A 17056-nucleotide genomic window follows, 5' to 3' on the forward strand; every position below is an offset into this window, starting at 1 on the left:
CTATTTACTTTTAATATTGTTCTGCATTGCTCCTTGCATGTTCCATATATGGACTATAGGTATATATAGATATATCTCTCTTCCTTTTTCTCAGGTCCACCTGAGAACTTTAAAAGGTAATCAGTCTTATTAAAAGGAATTTCAAAACTGAAGAGTAAGCAGTTAGATCCCCCAAAGGTAATTCCAATTAAAATTCTGTGCGCAGCTTTATAAAGAGCTCATCTTCTAAACTACCATTTCTAGACATTCCCTCCTGATGCCTATTAGGGACAAAGATCTACTTTCTTGCAACCTCAGAAAACTGCAAGAGTTGTGTGAGTAGTCAGCATATCTGTTGTTTTGTTGTTGCTTTTGTTAAGTATCGATACTCAAATATTAGTACAAAATAAATTAGAATCAACAGGATGAAAATGGTCTGATTAGTTTTCTCTGTCCTCAGCTCAGTAAAGTGCCACCCCAAATCCTTCAGAAATGTCACCTAATTTTCTGAATCCTAGCCCAAAGATAGGAGAATCAAAGATAGTAGAACCTTCTAAATTTGTTGCAACATACAAAACCCCTGGGGGGAACTCTTTCTGTAAAGGTGATTATCGTTGTTGTCTACCTGTTGTTTTTTCCTACCTAGGACAGTCTAATCCTTTACATCTGTTACTGAGACTATGTAGAGAGCAGACCCTCTAATCACTATTAACACTGGGAGTGAGAAATTTGCATTTAATTTTTTTAAAGGTACTTTAAAGTCACTAATGCGATTTGCTACTGGTATTTTAGAGAGAAAGATTTAATAAAAACATGATGTTCACATCAATAGTATCCTTTTAAGTCTTCCTGCTTACCTTGCATCTCTCTTTGCACCTAATGGGCTGCAGCCTGGTATTGCCTTTATATAGCACTTGAGGGAACACAAGATTATTACTCAGGGAGAGAACTAAAGGCTGTTTGGAGGTTCTCACTTCATGGTGGAATAAAATTAATTAATATTATCCCAATATGCCTCCTGTTATGTCTGATGAATATCATCTTGAACTTGTACTTAAAGTTTGAGCAGACTCATGTGTTAGGAATTTTTCTATGGGGGATTTTGTTGACTCTTCTGGAAGTGAAGTTACTTGTGCCATGTATTTTCTGAGTGAGGCATTTTTTGAGTAGAAGCCTAGAGTACAAAAGTCTGAACTTAATCCCTTTGTGAGTTTGTTTCCATGAATCTCTGCCATGGTTTCTCTATCCCTAGAATATGGACATTCCTTGTGTGCGTTACTTGCTCAGTCGTGTCTGACTCTTTGCAATCCCACGGACTGTAGCCTGCCAGGCTCCTCTATCCATGGAATTCACCAGGAATGAATACTGGAGTATTCTCCAGGCAGAAATACTGGAGTGGGTAGCCATTCCCTTCTCCAGGGGATCTTCCAAACCCAGGGATCGAATCCAAGTCTCCCGCGTTGCGGACAGATTCTTTACCATCTGAGCCACCGTGGAAGCCCTGGACATTCCTTACCCTATCACAATACATAATCAACATTACCTAACCATGATTCTTCAGACAACCTCGTGAGATAAAATAGATTTTCTTTATACCCATTTTGCTGATGAGGAAACTAAGGTTTGATCAGGTTAAATGACTGGTCTGAAGTTCCAGGGTCAGTAGGTGGTGTCTGGGTCTCTCTTGAGTACGATCAGTCAAGGGCTTTAAGGTCTTTCACTCAAGACCTCGCTGGATTGAAAAGAGGCATCTGATGCTGTAAAAAACAAACCAAATCAACCCAACCCAACCCAAACCGAACTTCTAAATCCCAGCCTATTATCCCCTTAGAATCCTGTTGAGAGGTGGCAGTGTCTAAGTTTTCATGAACTTCCCCAAAGAACTGAGGTTGACTGATGGTCAGTGTGATTGCTGGTGGTGACATTGGAGTGGGGTAGGTGGAGGGGTGAGGTGGCAGGGAGTGAAGACCTCAGACTCTGTTTTGGTCACATACCCAAGTACTTCTAACACTGAAACACTGAATTATACGATTCTGTTGTGCTTAATAAAAGTGATTTCTGACCATTTACTCAAAATAGGAAAAACCGTATAGGGAAAATCATTCAACTTGATTGATTTATAAAACAGCTGAGAATGACAGAAGATCCTTGTCAGAATGAAATTATTGGCTAAAAAGCATTTGCAATTAGGTTTTCAAAGTGTTTTAACACTGGCCCTTCGCCAATAACTGACTTAAATTTTTTTTTAAGTTTTGAAATAGTTTTCATACTTACAAACTTGCACAAATTATACAAAGATTTTCTATATACTCTTCACCCAGATTCTTCAATTAACTGCAGTACAATGATCATAACCAAGGAATTCACATTGATGCAGTACTACAATCTACAGACTCTATTCATGATTGATTTACTCCATTATGAGTGACTCAGAAATTTTGCCTTTAAGCTGAGGTTAAAGCTAGTATGTTTGTAGAGTATAATATTTTCATCCATTTAGTGGCTAGGGACTGAGTAATAGCAGCTCAGCCTTGTGAAGGATAGGATGAAATTAAACACAGGGTCAGTGGATTTATTTGGAATCTAGCTGGGCAAACTAGATATTAGTAAGTAGTTAAAAACATATAAGAGTTTCATGGGATGGTATGTGAGTATTTTTGCTGTGGATCACCAGTAATCAGGGAGATTTTCTTGGAGGAAGTCATCCAGATCAACAAAGAGCTGTAGTTTGACTATTGCTATTTAATCTGTAGGCAAGGGTGTCTATTGTGAGAGAGAATGAAGATAGTGCTGAATAAAAAGCAAAACTGGGAATCACAGCCTGAAATGTAAAATGGCAAAAATCACAGTATTTTTTAAAAGTGCTTAAGTATTGTTCTTTAGCATTTTGTCCATGTCCATAGCATTAGTGCTTATCAAAACATATTGTGATTTTTTGGTAGTCTTTCTCATCAAACAGATGGTGTGTTTCCTTGAAGGTAAAATGATGTCATGTATGTCCCTCAGACAGTACCCGACACCATTGTGCCATAATTGTTTGTTGAGATAAACAGAACTGAGCAACGTTTCTGAGCTAATTAGTGGAAAGATTTAGCGTCTCCTTCTATGCAGAGTGGATGCTTAAGAAATTTTCTCGGCAGAAAAGTTGAAGCCATAGCTGGACACAGCATTAAGGTCAAGTGAAGGAGGTAAATGAAACCCAGAGGCAGTGGGGTGGGGGGAGGGAGAGAGAATGAGGACATGAAGATGGGGTGAGGGGCAAGTAGGAGATCTGTGGAGTGATGGAAAGTAAGCCTCCTTAAGGCGGCTGAGAGCAGAAGACTGAGATGTAAGAGGACATTCCCAGTGGCCCACACTTGGCCCAGAAAAAATAAATAGATGTAGGAGCAAAAAGTTGAGAAGCAACCAGCTACTTTCTAGGTGGCTTAATTAGGGTAGAAGAAGAATGTATATGTGAGTGTGTTTGTGTGTGTGTGTTGGGGGGTCAAAGGTAGAAATTTGAGGAAATGGAAAGGATGTGGGGTATGGTTATGAGACAGACTCACCAAGCAAGCAATGAAACGAGGCCGGGTGGGTGGGGATCTGGGCCACTGGGGGAGGGACTGGAAGACTCCTGGCAGAGGGTGAAAGTCTGATGGATGCCCAACTTGGCAAGTGCTCTCTGGGGGCTCTGGAGAGAGGCCAGCTGGTTCTGTTGCTGGAGTGAAGGGGCTGGAGGAGATGGAACAGTGAAGAGATGAGCACAGGGGAGGGTGAGGAGGGGAGCCTGGGAAGGGACAGCACAGAAGCAGATCTGAGAAGGGGACAGGGGGATGGGATGGGATGCAGAGGAAAGATTCAGGAACAGGGGTGTAGGGAGGGTTTGGCGGCAGGTGGAAATGAGGCCCTTCTCAGTCTCCCTTTAAAAGCATCGGTGGATAGATAGAGTCCTGGCTTTGGAAGTGCATCAAATCCAGTCCTGTACCCCTGACCAGTGATGCCTTGGGTACCAGAAGCGATGGGGGATGGGAAGGGGAGGTGCAACTTGGAAGAGGCTGAGCAGCTCATTTGGTTTTTTGGGGTTTTTTTTTTAGCTCATTAGATTTTGAACTTTGTTCCCTGCCGGCTTGGCCGCTTTACAGTTGAACCCTCCCCTCTCCTCCTCTCACCAGTCAGAGTGAGCTGGACACCATGGGGAGACCCATCTCTGCCCTCAGGAACTGCTTCTTGGGGTGAAATGTGATAGTCCTTGGTTTTATTGCTTATTCCTTTGTGCCGACTATTCCATTCCAAAGACCAGAATAACCTCGCAGACTTCATTTCAGCTAGAAGCAAAATCCTTGCCCGGCTGGTTCCCATCCAGGCTAAAGGGACCCACCTGGTTTGAACTGCCACCACGTTCCAAGGTTGACTCTCGGGATCACTGGGCTAGTTGAGGACTGGAACAGATATCTTGGCTTGATTTTCTCTCTGAGTAATTCTGACACCCTGGGGCAGGATGGAGGGATGAGAGCGTGCACATGAAGCAGTGTCCTTTTCGCCTTAGACCAAATGGGGCACCCGTTGGGCTTTGCTGTGACTACTACTGGTCCCGTAGCATAGATACTACTCATTTCCATTTAAGTGACAGGTGACAGATTCTATCATAATGGTCCTTCTGGAGTATTTCAACAGGGAAAAGATTGTTTCATTTCTAAGTAGAGGAGAAAAAAGTAAAGTGAAAGTGAAGTCGCTCAGTAGTGTCCAACTCTTTGCAACCCCGTGGACTGTAGCCTACCAGGCTTCTCTGTCCATGGGATTCTCCAGGCAAGGATACAGGAGTGGGTTGCCATTTTCTTCTCCAGGGATCTTCCCGACCCAGGTATCGAACCCGGGTCTCCCGCATTGCAGGCAAACGCTTTACTGTCTGAGCCACATTTTGCTAATACCCAGTTTTGCCTGCTACAGCCACCTAGGAATTAAAAACCTAGCCACGCCCTCTGTTTCTCGTGTCATTCTGTTGTCCAGGAGCAGCTGATCTCTCCTATTCCTGGCTGATGTTGAGCTGCTGATGTTGAATGAAGGCACGAGAGACAGCTAGTCTGGTGCTCGTTGTGCATAGCGTGGCCTCATTCGTGTGGCAAATTGTTAGTTGTTTCCGTTTTTTTTTTTTCCCCCGATTCATTTCATTTCCACCACTTCCTTAAATTGAAATCTTTCTTTTTTAGGCAGTTGTCCTATGCTGTTGTTTTTTGTTTTATCTCTCATTGCCTTTCCCTCTGCAGTCAACGCTCTGACCTGGAGACTCCGGCATCCTTCAAGCAAGCCGTATCTGAAGAAGGTGGAGAGAAGCTACGAGAATCAGCACCTCCTCTTCCTCTTCCTCCTCCTCCTTCTCCTCTTCCCTTGCCTGGCCCCCTCCTGCGCATGCGTTTCCGCCAACACAGGAGCCTGGATTGTGGACAAGCCTCCAGCGCAACTCAGCTCGGCTCAGAGAAGTCTCGGGAATGGCCTCACTTTGTGCAATAAGAAGACTTTTTTTTTTAATTCTCCATTACTTTTTTTTTTTTAAGTGTCTGTGAGAAAATATCCAGGTCAGACTGGAATCGCTCTACCGTAGAAATAACTGAACACAAACAGACTTACAGGGAAAAAAAAAAGAGTTAACTATTTTATTTATTTCAATATTTAAAAGAAAAGGTGCTGATCTGGCACAGTATTTTTGTTTAAAGTACCTTCAACTTTAAAAGTTAAAAGCAATTTTTGTGAAGACATGAAAATCAATAGAGGACTTACTGTAAAATAAAGACTGCATATTAACTCTAAGGAAAAATACCCCGCATTTTTAATAAGAGAATAAAGATCAACTCTGCTCTCTCAGGCTTTTTAAAAAGCCATTCATGTATGTTCTTTAGGTATTTTTATTTCTGCAAGTTGGAAGTGGTAAGTGAGGAGTGATCAGTTTTTTTTTTTTTTTTTTTCCTTCTTCAAAAGTCTATTGAAAGTGTTTGATTATGTGTTAAGACTTGACTGAAATAAATTAGCCACAAGGGCTATCAGCAGTCTCTCTGCTCCCCTCTAAAACAGTCAAACAAACAAACTCTCCCCTCACCCCAGGCAAGCCCCATTTATCTGATGTCAAGAAGCAGCCTGCCTCCTGGTTATCGTGTCTGATGAGGCCTAGTTCTGAAAGGAATTCCATCTAGCGATTAAATATATCTCTGCAAGTTCAACAGATTTAAACACAGACAGCTTTGTTTAAAATAACCCAGTGAAGAAAGAGAAAGAGGAGGAAAAAAAGAGAACAAAAAATAAGCATTTGCTGGGATGATACTGAGTCCATTCCCTGACAACTCCTAGAGGAGACTTGCAAAGGGAGCCTTCTGCTGATCTGGCTTCTAGATGTCCCCAAGGGCGAGGAAGGCCAGCCTGACGGATGGAAAGCTCACACGTTCAGTTGCTGATGGGGAAAAAGGCAGGTGAACGGTCCTTTTATGGCCATGTTAGTGGACGTGAATGTGACCTATGAAATACATTCAACATTGTGTCTGCAGCCTAGGGAAGGAGCTGGGGTGACTGGCTGGGCCACTGGGCTTTGCTCCCGGTCTCTTGAGTTTCCCTCACTGCTAAGCAGAGTCATAATAATCAATGTACCGTCTAACACTGGATATTCCTCTCAGGAAAAGTCTTGGGTGACAGTGTTAGTGGGATGGTTCCGAGCCCGAGAATATCTCTTTTACCTTAGCGAGGGGAGTTGGAGGGGCACAGAATTCTTGCCAGTCCGTTCAAGGCCAGTCCCTGGGGGAGATCACCAAGAGTATCTTTTTCCTTTTTTTTTTTTTTTTATCATTTTGTTCTTTCTGTGACATTTTCTGATAGAAAGTGTCCTTTATCAAAATGAGAATTATAATAATAATCCACTCTCCAACCATCTCCCACAAGTTATAACATGCGTAGAATTGTGATAAAGTTTTGCATAATGTAGGGTTTGTATCAAGTTTGTGTAAGTTTCGGTTAAAATAAAAGTCTGTTTCCAATGCTCCTATAGCATCTCTGTAAATGTTGCTTTTCCATCCTCATCCTCCATGAGTTCAACTTTCACACTGGCCTATAGTAGGGGCTCCTGAAAGGATTCTGCCCATTCTCATGCCCAGGATCTGTTGAGCCCCATTGTTTTGTTTAGAAGCATAGTCCAGAACAGAGGCTGCCACTGGCTTGGCTGACAGGTGGTGACTTGGAAAGTGCACGATGTCCAGGGTTGGTACCAGCATCCGAGCTTTGAGTCCAGAGTTGCTGTTGCCCACCCACCATCACCACAGCCACTGCCACCCTCTCCATGGCCAAAATGGAGCTGTGGAGAGCTTGGTTATGTGTACTGACTTAAGATACCCATCCAATGTTGCTGTCACACCCTGTGCTAAGATAGTTTTGCACAATAATGCACGATGTAGTGTGTGCTTGGGAAAAGCTGAGAGGTTAATGCTTCCACTTCTTGGAAGGTAGTGGTGTAGGCTCCCCAAGCTGCCAGTTGGCACAGCTGTAAGCCTGCCCCCCGCCCCAAGATAAGTATCTCCTTGAGTGTGAAGGTGGACACTTCTCTGATGGGTCCTCTAGGTCAGAGTGAAGCAGGCCAGCCTCTCAGGCCAGGTTTGCCCCCTGAGTGTTGCCAGCTCACACACAGGCCAGATGGAGATGGAACAGGACACTATGACGGTGCCTCTAGCATGTTCCATCTTCCTTTAGACATTATGGATTTATACGTTTCTCTAGCAGTAAAAAGGATATTCCCCCTGATATACCCTCCTTAGGGTTTTCTTCTTTTTACTGTGGGTGAAATATACATGATATTTACCATTTTAACTTTTTGAAGTGTATGGTCAGTAGCATTAACTACACTCACATTGTTGTGCAACCATCCCCACCATCCATCTCCAGAACTTTTTTGTCTTTTTCAACTGAAGCTCTATATCCATTAAACACTGTCCATTTCCCCCTCCCTAGCTCCTGTCAATCACCATTCTACTTTCTGTCTCTATGAATTCGATTATTTGAGGTACCTCATCTAAGTACAATCATACAGTATTTGTCCTTTTTGCCAGACTTGTTTCTCTTAGCATATCTTCAAAGTTCATTCATGTTGTAACATGTCACAATTCATTCCTTTTTTCAGATTGAATACCATTCCATTGCATGTATATATTACATTTTCTTTATCTGTTCATCTGTTTATAGATACTTGAAGTAGAAGTTTTGATCATTTATTACACACTACCCACTTCCTGTGTGTGCATGCTAAGTCCCTTCAGTTGTGTTCAACTCTTTGAGACCCCATGGACTGTAGCCCGCTGGGCTCCCCTGCCCATGGTATTCTCCAGGCAAGAATACTGGAGTGGGTTGCCATGCCCTCTCCAGGGGATCTTCCCAACCCAGTGATCGAACCTGCATCTCTTATGTCTCCTGCATTGGCAGGCAGGTTCTTTCCCATTAGTGCTCCTGGGAAGCCCACCCACTTCCTACAGTGACTCAGATTTGAGATGCCTAAATTCAGAGGTTACCTAGGGATTTAAATATCTTCTTAGGAAGGAAGTGATTGCACCTGAAATTCTTCTACTTTGTACCCTGGAAGAGGGTACTTTGCCTCCGAAGGGCAAATACTTTCTACCTAAAGTGTGTTTTGTGTTAGTGCTAAATCGCTTCAGCCATGTCCTACTCTTTGTGAGCCCTCAGACTTTAGCCCGCCAGGTTTCTCTGTCCATGGGATTCTCCAGGCAAGATTACTGGAGAGGGGTTGCCATTTCCTTCTCCAGGGGATCTTCCTAACCCAGAGATCAAACCTACGTCTCTCTTGTCTCCTGCATGGGCAGGCAGGTTCTTTACCGCTAGCCCCACCTGGGAAGCCCCTATAAAGTGTGTTTTACTTCATGACTAAGGCTTTCTCTGTAGAAACTGTCTTTGGGATGCTTGTAGGGACAAGATATCTAGCATGGAGCTGTAAATAAGGACAGAGGAGACCCTGCAGAATCTAATGTATCTAATGGCAAGTCATGAGGCAGAGATTGCCTTTTCTAAATGTCTGACGGTTTGTTATTGGCAAAGTACGCTTATGCTTTCGGTTTGTTGGTGGTCACTGACCAGGAGGGTGGGGGAACGTGTACATGTGAGCCAGAGAATGAGAAAAAGAAGTCATTTCTTCTCATCCATTTGGAAATACTGAGTTGACCTAAAAATTTGTTGGGGTTTTTCTATAAGATGTTTTGGAAAAAGTTGAACAAGCATTTTTGCCAACGCACTATATTAATTTGTATGAAGAGTTAGCTCTGGGTTTGAATTCAGATGCCTACAGGGCAGGTATCATTAATGAGTAAAACAGGCCAGGGATGAGAAAATGAACAGTGCCAGGGAGACAGGGAGCAGCCTTTATGCTCAGCTTTGGGGGATAACAGAGAGGGTTGGCGGTAGGTATGGAGAGCCAGAAAGCTCCTGCAAGCACCTGTGCCCTGAATGAGGCAGCTCCCACAGCTCGAGGTGGTGCTGCCTGCAAGAACGTGATCCCAGGGTACCCATGTCCTCTGGTTTTTCAAGAGGGGCCAAAATTTTTAAATATTTGGGAGATCTCCCTATTTTAAAATGTTTAATGTAAATTAAAAACACTGAAGAACCACTTTGTGTGGACAAAATCAAATGTGAGCATGTAGCAGATAACCTTTGAAGACTTTGGGGTAGCTTGCCAAGGGCTTCCAGGTGGTGAGAGTTGAAGAAGTTGAGGTTAGGTTGCCTGGACCAAACTCCATCATGACAGCAGATCCTTGACTTAGCCTGTGAGTGCGTCTGGTGGTATCCTGACTTAGACCTGTTTCATGCTGGGAATGGTCCTTTGGTGGCCCTCTGGATGGAGCTAGGTCATAGGAATTCAGGATGTGGTTCCAGGAAAAAATGTTCCCCCATCCAACCCTCTGAAAGATCTCCTGTTTAAAACTCTGGGCACAGTTGTAAGTTTAAAGATATGTTTTTTATTTCACATTATTATTGATGATGAGTTATCTGTTATATCACATTCCTTTTATCCTTTTTTTTCTAAGAACTTCAAATTATTCCATATGATTAGAACTGAATTCACTTTATTGTATCCCCAAACCCCCAAGTTTAAATTCACAACTTCTTTTGATTTAAATAAAACATATTTATACATATATGATATCTTACAAAATGTCTTCTGAAATAAGTTACATATGCGATTCCCTGGTGGCTCAGACAGTAAAGACTTTGCCTGCAATGTGGAGACCCAGGTTTGATCCCTGGGTTGGAAAGATCCCCTGGAGAAGGAAATGGCAGCCCACTCCAGTATTCTTGCCTGGAAAATCCCATGGATGGAAGAGCCTGGCAGGCTACAGTAGTCTATGGGGTTGCAAAGAGTTGGACATGACTGAAATGACTTCATATCATATATCATGAGATGTAAAATACTTTTAAATAACAAAAATTCTAGAGGGATATATATATTATGTATAATTATATTTTATTATATAATGTATATTGATACTACATTATATTTATATGAAGGGGGCAGCAGAAGATGAGATGGTTAGATAGCATCACCGACTCAATGGACATGAATTTGAGCAAATTCCAGGAGATAGTAGAGAACAGAGGAGCCTGGCATGCTGCAGTTCATGGGGTCGCAAAGAGTTGCATCCAACTCAGAGACTGAAAATCAACAACAACATATTAAGTGTATTTTATATATTATTATTATCATTCTAGAATTTTTATTTAGATTTCTCTTGAATTTTATATCTTTTATGTATCTTATTTCAGAGGACACTTTGTAAGAGAGTCAAACCAGATTTTATGCAAAGTGAAAGTGAATAAACTGTGTTAGTTGCTCAGTTGTATCCCACGCTTTGCGACCCCATGGACTGTCTAGTTCACCAGGCTCCCCTGTCCATAGGATTCTCCAGGCAAAAATACTAGAGCGGGTTGCCAATCCCTTCTCCAGGGCATCTTCCTTACCTAGGGATCAAACCCAGGTCTCCCACATTGCAGGCAGATTCTTTACCGTCTGAGCCACAGGGAAGCCCATTTTATGCAAAGCAGTATGCAAAAACTAGTCACTTGGGTCACAGTTGTTTTTTGGTTTTGTTTTGTCAGGGTGGAAAGGTTATTCCAAATAAGCAATTTGTTTCCCTTGTGGTTTATAATGGAGGGTTTGAAAACTTTTTCTATCAAGACCCAGACAGTGAATATTTCAGACTTTGTAGTTCAGACATCTGTTGCAACTACTCAGCTCTGGAGTTGTAGCATGAAAGCTGCCTGAGTTAGTATGTAAATGAATGGACATGGTTGTGTTCCAATAAAACTTTATTTACAATAATAGGCAGCTGACCAGATTTGGCTCAGGGGCCATTGTTTGCTGATCCTGATTTAGAAAGCAACTATTATACTGTTAAGTTGGGTGGTGATAATTTTATGGTATTTTCCAGGTCTCAGGACTGAGGAAAGAAGAATTTCAAATCATCAGGTGAAGGGCTAGGAGTGCATTCCAGGGTCAGCAACGTCTGCTGTATTGAGATCTATGTGAAGAAATGTTTCAGAGCCAAAAATTCCATCACAAGATTTTAGAGAGCTGTCTACCGGAATTTCCAGTTTGAGTGCCGAATACAAACTACAACAGTGCAGAGTTTACCCAAAGAATCTGTCAATAATCCAACCAGCCTGTGTCCTAGTCATATATAATAGTGACTCTGGGGACATGATGAGTAATATGGTTCATCTCTGGTAACTTAAGTAGGAAAAAGGCCAACTTTAGAATAGTTAGATTTGTGCGGATGGTGCCTACAGGCCTGGGGAACGTAGGCAGCACTGTGTCATCTGTATCAGATAAATGATAAAGGGCATTTCGTGGAACCTGACACGGAAGGCGTGGAGCGGCTGTAGTTAGAGAAATGGTCTCTCTCTGGTGACTACTGATTCTTCTGTGATTGTGTGGCTCTCTGAAATTGTTAATCGTGGGGGTATTGAGGATGTTACTGTGATACCTTTATTCCTAAGAACTCAGACTCCTGTGTGGTCATTCAGAATCAGGAGACTTCCCCCACCTTCTTAACTTCACATCCCCTAAGAACTGATAAGACATCATTTCCCTCCTTGGACGGTGGAGAAGATTCCTGATGCTAGGCATCCTATTGAATTAAAACCTTACAAATTGAATAGGAGATTATCCTGAAGGGTAGCCTATGAGCTAGTCATGCTAAGTGGCAGCATCCATGTCAAATTTATCCATGATGTCCTCTTTAGCCCTTGCTAGAAGAAGCTCAATTGTTTGGAAACATACATAACTTTCAGATCTCAGGATAACTTTTAGTGGTGCTTATTGCTAAATTCCCCTACTCATTTGCAAGTTTCCTTAAAAGAGACAGGGGTTGAGTTGGGCAGGTTGTATATTTGCTCCATTTGCTGTAAGCTCTGCCCTGTGAGCACATCTGAGTTCACCCACTTGTCAGTTTTGGGGCATAGACTGGAAGGAGAAAGAGTCTTCAGACCAAAAGTTAGAAAATCCTATTATGACTCATGTTAATGTATGGCAGAAACCAGCACAATATTGTAAAGCAATTATCCTCCAATTAAAAATAAATAAATAAAAGAAAATCCTGTTTATGTTTTACATAAACATGGTGTGAGCAGCACCCTCTCTTTTGTGCTTCCACCAGGTATTTCCTTATACCAGAGTAGAAAATACTTGCTGAGAGGTGAGAACAGTGGTCATCAATGGTTTAGCACCAATCTAACTGGTAACAATTATGTTGACTGTGCTGTTAGTGATCACCTGGCAAGGCATAATCATAGCTGAGATGGATCTGGAAGTCCTAGTAGAACATTAGCTGAAGGAGTGTTGTGTTGTTTATTTTTAAGTAAGCATGATACCAGGATGTGTTATATTGGGAATACTGTGCAAGGGCTGGGAAGTACTTTTCCACCCCTGTTTAATATTTGATACCACCATGTTCAAATTAGCTGAAAATAACTGTGTAAAGGTCCGTCTAGTTAAGGCTATGGTTTTTCCAGGGGTCATGTATGAATGTGAGAGTTGGACTATAAAGAAAGCTGAGGGCCGAAGAATTGATGCTTTTGAACTGTGGTGTTGGAGAAGGCTCTTGAGAGTCCCTTGGACTGCAAGGAGATCCAACCAGTCCATCCTAAAGGAGATCAGTCCTGGGTGTTCATTGGAAGGAGTGATGTTGAAGCTAAAACTCCAATACTTTGGCCACCTGATGCAAAGAGCTGACTCATTGGAAAAGACCCTGATGCTGGGAAAGATTGAGGGCAGGAGGAGAAGGGGATGACAGAGGATGAGATGGCTGGATGGCATCGACTCTATTGACATGGGTTTGGGTGGACTCTGGGAGTTGGTGATGGACAGGCAGGCCTGGCGTGCTGCGGTTCATGGGGTCACAAAGAGTTGGACATGACTGAGTGACTGAACTGAACTGTGGAAAAATCAAAAGATGCAATAAAGATTATTAACAACATGTTTAAAGGGGTGGAAAATAAATCCTTTAAGGAAGGGTTAAAGGATTTGGGCTCGTTTAACTTGAGGAAGAGATTAATGGGTCATTTAATAACCATCATTATTTGTATCATTGAGAAAAAAGAGACTGACCAGTTGTCATCTAGAGATGACAAGAGGAACACCTTGGGCCTTCGAACAAATTGACGAACTTCTTTTGCCATCAAGGGTTTTTGACAATTGAGGCTGAAATAGAACTCGCTGCTAGTCAAGCATTTCTCCTGTGTAGAATTAGGGGCATGGACCAGATTACCTCTTGGGGGCCAACCTGGGTCTGCAGTGCTTTGAATTGCAGCTGGGCAACCTGAAAGAGTGCCTGACTCACCACCATGGAGTGGGAGACAAGGGAAAAATTAGTCTCATGAATGCATATTATGATTACTAACTAAAATACACTTCTAAGCTTGCTCCTATGCACCCTGGAGCAATGTCCCAAGCCTGTATGGGGACTCTTCTGGTTTGGATAGTGTGAGACACCAGCTGGAAGAGTGAACGTGGTGGCAAGAGACATTTTCCTTCAGAGAAATACCCAGTATGGGTAAAAGGAAGTAAAAAGCAGCAGAAAGGGATAGTAAAGCCAAAAGGCCACTAAGTAAAAACGGTTCTGCCGAAACTCCATCTGAATTCCCATTTCTCATGTGGTTGGACCCCACCACGCCCAGTGTCACCCTTGGCACATGGACTTCATTGTTGCTCATGCGGTCTGGAAATTATTCTCAGCTGGATTTTGGTTGAATGACTTCGCTGACATTCCTGGTTGTGTACTGTCTTCTCCCCAGCTTGGTGGGGAAAGAAAGGTCTTATTAGAAGACAAGGTTAATTTTATATCTGTATGTATTATATGAAAATTCTGTTTGGGAGAGGGGGTGATCAGGATGCTTTCTAAACTTAGAAAAGAATGCCTATAGATTAGTTTTGTTTGGTATTTGATTTAAAGAAGTAGCAAGGATTGTTCACTGCATTTAGTGTGTGAAGTCAACTTTCTGTGGTCCAGAAGTATAAAAGAGGTTGGAAACGGAGGTGACTTGTGTAAGAAGGGGTGGAGGAGGGGCGTGATGAATTGCTAGCATTAACACTTATGCTGAAACTTCTACTTGGCTGGTGGTTTGAAATCTTGAAAAGTTCTTTAGTTAAAATAGATTGTTTTCCCTCCCTAGACATCAACATTTCATCTATAATTGAAAAATAGATCAATGCGTTTTGACCACATACTGTTACTTTGCATAATGACCCTCTAGTTATTGGCTTGTTTTATGCTACCGATCAATTAATCAAACATTTATCAAATGCCTTCTGTGTGGCAATACTGTGCTAGGTTTTGCAGGACATAGAAGATGAGCAAAGGGGAATTGAAACAAACTTTGGGGGATACTTTCTATGTGCTGTAAGGGCTTCCCTGGTGGTTCAGATGGTAAAGAATCTGCCTGCAATGCGGGAGACCTGGGTTCAATCCCTGGATTGGGAAGATCCCCTGGAGAAGGGCATGGCACTTCAGTATTCTTGCCTGGAGAATTCCATGGACAGGGGAGCCTGGTGAGCTATATAGTCCATGGGGTCACAAAGAGTCGGACACACCTGAATGACTAACAGTGGGCTAGTCATCAGTGGGCTTCTTATAGATGTTAGCTTGTGAAGGCCATGTTTAGTCTTTTCAACTTAAGATTATTATTCCTATTTCACAGAGATGGAAATTGGAGCTCAGGGAGATGGAATTGATATAGCAGTCACAACTGGTAGCGTCTGCTACTTCTAACCGAGGATTTTCTGGCCCTGAGACTCTCTTCACTGTATAAGACATCTTTTCTGCTCATGAGGAGGAGAGACAGGTGGTTAGTATATTATTTAAGACAAGACCACCTAATTTTGTGCCAAGTTGGTGCAAAATCTAAGTATCAGCAGAGTGCCGGCTGAAGTAGGTCTTCACGGAAAGATGAGTAGAGTCAGGTGGGCAAAGAGAAGGCGGGCAGCTGACGGCAATAGTGGGGAATGCCAGAACAAAAGTTCAGAGGTGCCAGTGACACTAGGTTTGAAGCCCATAAAGATGAGCCTGAAGGGCATGGGGGAGGTCCTGGGCTGTAGTGAGAAGACTTAGTAATATAAGTAGCATCCGCATTGTGGTGGGGCCTGATCCACAGCAAATGAAAATCAGGAATGGGAGAAAGTCATGGGTGTTTTGAGTTCTTGAGCAGCAGAATGTGATGTTTAAGATGGTTATGGGAGCAGAGCCCCCCTATGCATGTCAAGAAGTTTGGGTTTGTACACGCTTCCCACTAGACTGCCTCTGACCCTGTCCTAATTGTAGGATCCTAACGCTTATGGGGAAAAGAGGCAATCAGAATTCCTTCAAAAGGACTTGTAACAGAACCCCAGTATATCTTGTTTTCTGTGTGACACTGTCCAGCTGATGAAAGGTTCATCTTGCTTGGTATCAAATGGTTCTGTGGGCATTTTCCACTAAGTATATCCTGAAACCAGAGAACTTGCTCTTGTACTACTGACTGCTTTGCAATGCATTTGGAGAGGAGTGTGGGATATCCCGAGAGGCGGGTTGGCTCAAGAGAGCTTTGTATCTACAAACCAGTTGAAATTTGGGATCAAAATCTATAATTGTCTTGCTAGTCAAGTTAGAGAAAGGGTTTATTTGCATAGGTACCCTTTAGACTGAAAGGTCAGTGAGGAAAATCAAGGAACTCAGGCTTAGATTCCGGCCACGGCCTTTGTTTGGGTGTAGAAGCTCCTTTCGGTACCATTGTCTGGATACCCTTAGCTGATTTACATGTTGGAGGATCAAGAAGTTGTGAGGCTGCAATCTCCTGTCCCCACTTCCGTGTCTCTATCCCAGGCTCGTACTCCACACTTCATCTTGTTGACGGGCTCCTCACTGGCTCCCAAGGCCGGAAGAGTTGTAGCCAGGTGTGAGGAATATGGATTATGAGTCCAAAGACCATGGGCCACAGTGGCCAAGGATGGCTGGCTCTTCCTAAGCCACAGCCATTACATCCTCCATGGTATCTTCCTATCAACCTGGACAGGGTTAGCCCTGGACCACTTAGCAGATGAGAGACCAAAACTCAGAAGGGTTAAATGACTTGGCCAAATCTACACAGAAGTGGGAGGGCCCAGATTGAGCTTCCATGTCTTCTTTCTGATATTTCCATGAGTGCATTTGTATGCTTGTCACTCACCTGTAATGTCCAGTGACAATTGCCTTGGCTTTAGGCACAGCTAAAGGTGGAAGAGCCCTGGACTGAAAAGGTGGTTTGGGGAATTCTCTGGCAGTTCAGTGGTTAGGGCTCTGCTCTCCCACTGCCAAGGGTCCAGGTTTGATCTCTGTTTGGGGAACTAAGATCACACAAGTTGTGCAGTGTGGCCAAAACCAAAAAAAAGTGTGTAATCTTGGGACTTCTCTGGTGGTCAAGTGGTTAAGACTCTGTGCTTCCACTGCAGGGGTCTCAGGTTTGATCCCTGGTCAGGGAACTAAGAGCCCATATGCCACACAGTGGGGGGAAGAAAAAGTAAAAACCGTTTATCTGACAGCACAGAATTGAAACCCAT

At 43.0% G+C, this 17056-nt stretch overlaps 1 protein-coding gene across 5 annotated transcripts in view; it reads left to right on the forward strand.

The window, feature by feature from the left end:
* Positions 1–17056, forward strand: part of DPF3 (double PHD fingers 3) — a 290669-nt gene that overhangs the window by 226093 nt on the left and 47520 nt on the right. For 2 of the 5 annotated variants that reach the window (XM_044924773.2, XM_044924771.2), the window contains exon 9: positions 5223–6984. The exons of 2 other annotated variants lie outside the window; for them this stretch is intronic. In XM_044924773.2, the coding sequence (XP_044780708.1) occupies positions 5223–5509 (287 nt within the window). In that variant the 3' untranslated portion in view covers positions 5510–6984. Of the gene's footprint in view, positions 1–5222; positions 6985–17056 lie in introns of those variants that run through there. One more of the 5 variants, XR_006542635.2, reaches the window with a different exon arrangement.

This window comes from Bubalus bubalis, chromosome 11 (assembly GCF_019923935.1).
Source record: "Bubalus bubalis isolate 160015118507 breed Murrah chromosome 11, NDDB_SH_1, whole genome shotgun sequence".
Taxonomy (NCBI): domain Eukaryota; kingdom Metazoa; phylum Chordata; class Mammalia; order Artiodactyla; family Bovidae; genus Bubalus; species Bubalus bubalis.